This window comes from Dysidea avara, chromosome 8, assembly GCF_963678975.1.
Source record: "Dysidea avara chromosome 8, odDysAvar1.4, whole genome shotgun sequence".
Classification (NCBI taxonomy): Eukaryota; Metazoa; Porifera; class Demospongiae; order Dictyoceratida; family Dysideidae; genus Dysidea; species Dysidea avara.
This window is the reverse complement of record NC_089279.1, coordinates 17,266,373-17,273,423: the sequence shown is the minus strand read 5'-3', so window position 1 is coordinate 17,273,423 and position 7,051 is coordinate 17,266,373. Positions and strand designations below refer to the sequence as shown.

Genomic DNA, 7,051 nt, shown 5'->3' with positions numbered 1-7,051 from the left:
TATGCAAGCTACAAATTGTAGAGCAGCATTGATGGCTTTGATTCTTAAACCAGTTACAAAATGTCTCATAATTTTTTTACAGATTTGATACGTGAAATGTAGTGTATCTGGTAACTACATTGCATGGTTCTGCTGCATTATTTTACTTGGACAATGACATGTAGTGTCCTATTTCAATTGCTGCCAAATATTTTTGATATTTAACCAGGTTTTTTTGAAGTATCGTAATTTGCAAGGTATGTTGGTGTAGTTACAAACACTTTGATTTGTATTTAGTCATTATTTTCTGATAATTATAAACATACTCTTGTAAGTGTTTAATTTTTAATATTTGTGAAATATTTCTGATAGTGTCAATTACACAATATGATACAAATTGGCTATTACAAACTAGTACAAATTTTGTGAAACAACACTCACAAACTACAAGTGCATACAAAGTGAGCTTGTTACAAATATTATAAGATCATACATATATACATAATTGTGACAATTAAGAGTTTAAAAATGTTTTTAATGTTTTATGATTCATGGTGAAGAAGGGTTAGAGAAACAGCTATCTTTTTGATGTTCTTCCCAGTGGAGGAATTGGTTCACACTTGGTATCTGTAAGTTAACAAGCATGTAAATACTGTTAAGTTGTGAGAAGGTTGTACTCCGTACCTGTTAAACATGAGTACTTGATGTTTGACCAGATGACGTTGGCTTGTGAGAACGCAAACACGCCTAGTTTACCACCTGTAAATGTCGTGTCACACACACATCCACTGTCTATGATCTGTGTTGATCCAGCAAAGAACTTCAATCTAAAAATATTTTTGTTGAATCAAGTGGACTCCACGTATTACGCTCTTACCTCATGCAGCCATTATCAGCACGATATTTCAAGTTCCATCTGTATGCTCTCTTGTATTCCCATCCAACAAAGTTAGGATCACGCCAGATCGTCCTCACTTCATTTCTGGTATTTCCAGTTTTCCATAAAGCATTCCGCAGCATTGTACCTGGTCCAGACCGTGAATTTACCACCTGCAAAATTGTAAGTCAATATGGATGCTTTATTATGTAACTACAAAAACTACCTTGATTTGAATTCCAGACATGGCTCTAGATACAAATGGCCTGCGCTCACTGTAAGTCTGGTTTTGTTTTTTCCATGCGACCACAATGAATCGTCTGTTACTCTGATAGTTGAAAACAAAGCCTGCATAATCATCATCTTCCTCATCATTGACAAAGAAAGTTCCATTGAAGTTCAAATCCATTAATTTATCTTGTCCTAAAAACCAAACGAACATTTATGCAGTAATGGATGTTTAGTGTACAGAAAAAGCCAGCTACTTACCGATAAGCAGTGCTGGCTGATTATCAACTGCTTGAGTGATTTCTGATCCATTATCAGTCACTTTCCACTGAGCATGCAGTTCAAATTTGGCAGCTTCGTTGTTGGATAATGGAATGGTCTTGAAATTATTGAAGTTTGACTTCCTGATCTGCTTGTTGCAGGGACAGGCATCTTTAGCATCCGCAACACCATCAGCATCACAGTCGCTCTCACAAGCATCTCCAGTTCCATCATCTGAAAGAAGTATGCAATTGCTTGTCCATGTTATTTTTTTATCTGATCTACTACTCACCATCTTCATCCTCTTGGAGAGGATTGTGCACTTTGGGACAATTATCGTCTTTGTCTTTGATTTTGTCATTGTCATCATCATTATCACATGCATCACCTACATAACAAAACAAAGTCATACATGTTGCTCTAGAGCATTACAATTTGTAACATACCTCTGCCATCCTCATCAGTGTCAAGTTGGCCGGCATTAGCAAGGGAGCGACAGTTATCAAAGGATGTTTCACCACCATCTGGTCTACCATCTTGTATACCATCTTTGTCCTCATCTATGTCAGTATCACAAGCATCACCAACATCATCTTCATCGCTGTCTCGCTGTAAAAAGAGTAACACATTATAGTATGTGCACTTTTGTGTGGAATGTGGCACATACTTGATCACTATTCCTGATAAGTATACAGTTATCACAAGCATCTCCTATGCCATCCCCAGCACCATATCTATTATCAGAGTCTTTTTGGTCAGGGTTGTAAGCAAATGGGCAATTGTCACCAGTCCGAGCCAAAGCTACAAATATGCATAATCATTAATTTGAGAGTTTCATGAAGTATGAGGACTCTTACCATCACTGTCAAGATCGTTATCACAGAAATCACCTGCGCCATCATTGTCATTATCTTCCTGTTCAGGATTAGGTACTGAAGGACAGTTGTCACAGTCATTTCCAACACCATCATTGTCTTCATCCTTCTGCTCCAGATTTTTAACAAACTTGCAGTTGTCCTGTGTGGCATATTCAACATGTCAAGCCACTTTTATCCCATACCACTTACAATTCCGTCAACTACTCCATCATTGTCAGCATCATCATCACAAGCATCTCCATATGTATCTTTATCAGCATTTTCTTGACCACTATTAGGTGTCTCTGGACAGTTATCCTGACAGTTTTAGGGTAACTCATGTAAAGGCAAACAGATTCACTGACCTCCTTATCAATGACTCCATCTAAGTCACCATCAGGAAGACAGATAATACCATCACCCTCAAATCCAATAGGACACTACAGTGGAATTGTCACATCAACAACTTGTTAGAGGAAACCTCAACTATCTTACTTCACAAACATAATCTCCATTGCCTCTACTGACACACCAATCATTGCTACCACAATGGTGAAATTTACTTCCAAGTTGACATGCATTATCAACAATACAAGTTTTAAAACCATCTCCTTTATAATACTGTTTGCATTCACAGAGGTAGCTTCCCTGGATTGGTGTATATATTGTAATTCTATCATTGAGTCAGTGGGTACCCTTACATTTGTATTGGAACATTCTGCATGACGATGACATGGTCGTCTTTTCACTTCACATTCATTAATATCAGCACATATCTAAACAGCATAATAAACATAATACATGCTAAAATTTGCAATAAATTGTTCACACCTGTTTGTTGGTTATAGCAGCAGCTAAATCATTGCCTTTACTTCTTGGACCTTCATATCCATCAGGACATCTGCCACATTTCCATCCAAAGTTAAGGTCTTTACATTCCACACCATCAGCACAAGGATTAGCCAACTCACACTAAAGGAAAATCCATGAAATGTATAGGAATATCATGATGGTACTCACTTCATTAACTGGTTCACAGTATGTTCCATTACCAGACAAACCAACTGGACAAGGGCCGCAAGTATGCAAGTGCATGGAATCAAGTTCATTCAAACAGGCAACACCACGATAACATGGATTAGGTCGGCAAGCATCTATAAACAACATTGTATAACTAAACATCCTGTAGCATAAACACGTTTTTATCTTACCAATACAGGCATCTGGGTTACATCCGTCATGTGTAACATTAGGTCCTTCACACCATTTGCCACCATACAATGGAGGTGTACAATCTCTTGTTCGTGACCTAACACCTCCACCACATGTTACTGAACATACAGTCCATTCTGACCACCGACTCCATACTCCATCAACTAATGGGGATCACATAATATACACTGAAGACAATTAAACTAACATTAGCAACTAACCAGGACAATTTTGTGTGTTACATTCTTCATAATCAATGAATTTATCACTCTCGCAAGGTTTACCACCACGTTTTGGTGGGATGCACTCCCTTCTCCTAAATCTAGTCCCTCCAGCACAGCTAGCATTGCATGCACTCCATTCACTCCATTCAGTTAAGCGACCATCAACTAGGAGAGAGTAAATAGGAATACATGAAGCAGACTGTAGATACATTGCATTATGACATACCAGGACATCTCCTACGATTACAGGTTTGATTCTCAGTACTTTCACCTTCACACCATTTACCATTGTACAAAGGAGGTGTACAGTTTCTTGACCGAACTCGAACACCACCACCGCAAGTCACTGAACACTCTGACCAATCACTCCAATCTAACCAAACTCCATCAACTGCAAAACAATGTCAATTTAATTCAGGTAACTAAGTAGGGCACATTTTTTATGAACTTACTGGGACAGTGATGGGTATTGCATGCACCAATATCACTGTAGTTTCCAGTGCAGTTAACACCTTCAAATTTGGGTGGTATACATTCTCTTGTTCTAGTATGAGTCCCATTGCCACAAGATTTGCTGCAATCATTCCACTCACTCCACTCTTTCCACCTTCCGTCAACTAGAAATGCAACAATTTATATTCTGGTAATCATTTTTGCATTGTGTTCTTACTAGGACAATGGTGAGAGTTGCACACTTCAACATCTGTATCACTTCCAATACAGTCGTTACCATCATGTTTAGGTGGTATGCAAGTTCTATTTCTACTGCGAGTTCCATTGCCACAACTTTTACTACATTCACTCCATTCATCCCAATCTGTCCAAACACCGTCAACTAGTTTGTTTTACACAAGTTGAGTCCAATAAATATTAATACTGTGTTACTTACTGGGACAGGGATGAGTATTGCACAAAGCAGTTTCTGTATCATTACCAACACAATCTATGCCTCCGAATTTGGGTGGAATACAAGTTCTGTTTCTATTCTGAATTCCAGCTCCACATGATTTGCTACAGTCATCCCATTCACTCCATTCTGTCCACACTCCATCAACTACAAGACCACAAATACATTATGATGTCAGACTACTCATGTAGGTGATAATTCTCAAGCCATGTAAGTTTAACCAGAAAAGACATATTATCTACACAAAAGGTGCTTCTCTTCATTATAAGATTTCTACTTGAAAGTACTTTAGTCAAACATACCAGGACAAGGATGCTCGTTGCAGCTCTCTGACTCATTTGATGGTCCTTCACAATCATTTCCACCATACATTGGTGGATTACATTCTCTGTGTCTTGTTCTTGAGCCATTTCCACAGGACAAACTACAGTCACTCCATTCTTGCCACTCTCTCCACACTCCATCCACTAGTGACCACAAAACTGATGATAAGAGCTACCACGCTCACAAAAACTACAGAAGCCACATATTATTGCCCTATTTTGCACATGAAAAGCATTCTTTACAAAGTGGTACTTGTGAATTTTGAAATCATAAACCTAAGATTGCATTAGTAAGATAATGGGCTTGCTTACCAGGACATGGCCTTTCGTTGCAGCTTCGATTTGCATACAAGAGTCCTTGACAGTCCTTGCCACCATGTTGAGGTGGTATACAATCTCTTGTACGATACTGATTGCCATTTCCACAAGTTGCAGAGCAACTGGACCAGTCCGTCCAATTTGTCAAGCTTCCATCAACTATAATTGACAATAATCGCATCACTTAATCAATTAACTCATAGTGTGTTGATTAACATGGAACAGGTGCAAATTAACTGTCAATTAAGTTTCATCACTATGTGCACAAGTATGACAAGAATGTATTAACATTTAGCAGTATATTAATAGACATTGTATGTGGTTGGAAGTAAATTTATATCAAGGCCATTTTATACATGACATTTGGTTATCACTAGATCAAAAAGAACCACTTAATGTGGTATTCCTTACTTGGGCAATGATGGGTATTACAAGGCCTGCTGTCCAGTTCATCACCCTCACAATCATAGCCCCCATGTTGAGGTTTCGGGTTGTCACAAGTCCTGAATCTGAACTGAATACCTCCACCACAAGACTGGTTGCATGTCCCAAATGGAGACCACTCCGACCAGTTACCATTAACTGAAAATGTATACATGAAAGTCTGTAAGTACTAAAACATGGTTCAATCCAATTATATATAGCTACTCATTAAGTACCAGAAACCATATATTCAAAAACTACCAAGCTATACTTACTTGGACAAGGATGGCTATTACATGATTCTTCATCAAGAGTATGGCCAGTACAATTGATAGTTACATCCATCGATTCCTCAAAAGTGTTATTACAAAATCTGGTTCTGAATCTTGTACCATTACCACACTCTTCAGAACAGCTGCCCCATTCTGACCATGGTGACCAGTTTATGGTGATGGGCTCTATACAGATAAAATAAGTAGCTAGCTACAATGACACTAAGTAGTTTTCTTGATAGCTATAGCAAATTATGAAAAGGAGCAATCATTTACCTCTTGCACACTGAGGACAACACTGGCCAGGAATCAAAACCTTTTTACGATCTCCGCAGGTCACGTTCTTGGGACAATCCACGTATTCTTCCAGTGCTATTCCTCTCTGCAAAATCATACAGGAGAGTTTCTATAGCTTCTTGCTCATTAGCATGCAAACTTGCATGCATTTGTGCACCTGCTAACGAATGCCTGCATGTACTACTTACGTTGCAAATATATCTAACACAAGGATCCTTTTCAGTCCAGCTTTCTCCATGTCTGAACACCCCATACTGCAAAGCGTCACAGTAAGGGCAAGAGAACCCTAGATCCTACAGTAAGCAGAAATTGCACATTAAATCAGACACCAACCGTGCAACTAGCTAGACGTTTATTGGCCATCTACTCTCGTGTGTATGGCTAATACACGTCTGTATCTCGTTACAAAACTGCTCAGCTATACATCCAGCTATATAACACGAGGCTGCTTACGCTTTGTGCCATGGCTACATCCAGGACAAGTAGTAAAATAGCCGACAAATAATATGCTACCCTCATGACTCGTCAGTAGCTAACACGAGGAACTGCAAAGATAAGTTAAAATGTGCGAGGCAATGCAGAGAAGTGGCTTTATACGCTAGACAGGGGTCAACGCTGTATGGCTTCTGTAAACAGATTGCTCAATCATATTTACATGACAATTACTTTGATGTTGTTACGTCATGATTTCTGACGCGTATATATCGCGTAAACGTGATATCACATCGAAGCAGCATTTTGTTGCTAACCACGAACAATTAATTCTTACAATAGACATGTAAAAGGAATCCTAAAAGTTACTATTCATCTGTTGTATGAAATACAATAGCGAAAAGGTACCTTTTCACACACAAAATTTGACCCATTTTTTAA

General features: G+C 38.6%; 1 protein-coding gene across 1 annotated transcript; it reads right to left on the bottom strand.

The window, feature by feature from the left end:
- Positions 1 to 316: 316 nt before the first annotated feature.
- On the bottom strand, positions 317 to 6,769 carry LOC136265122 (thrombospondin-2-like). The gene is made up of 28 exons (XM_066059916.1): positions 6,632 to 6,769; positions 6,367 to 6,471; positions 6,158 to 6,263; positions 5,885 to 6,067; positions 5,598 to 5,768; positions 5,181 to 5,345; positions 4,848 to 5,012; positions 4,528 to 4,692; positions 4,309 to 4,473; positions 4,091 to 4,255; positions 3,865 to 4,029; positions 3,636 to 3,803; positions 3,414 to 3,578; positions 3,223 to 3,356; positions 3,034 to 3,174; positions 2,904 to 2,978; positions 2,698 to 2,850; positions 2,568 to 2,642; positions 2,413 to 2,520; positions 2,203 to 2,362; positions 2,013 to 2,146; positions 1,792 to 1,954; positions 1,638 to 1,733; positions 1,346 to 1,579; positions 1,083 to 1,279; positions 857 to 1,029; positions 664 to 806; positions 317 to 606 (listed from the first exon to the last, which is right to left on the bottom strand). The coding sequence occupies exons 1-28, from the start codon at positions 6,695 to 6,697 to the stop codon at positions 557 to 559; spliced, it is 3,990 nt and encodes a 1,329-aa protein (XP_065915988.1). The 5' UTR covers positions 6,698 to 6,769; the 3' UTR covers positions 317 to 556.
- Positions 6,770 to 7,051: the final 282 nt, after the last annotated feature.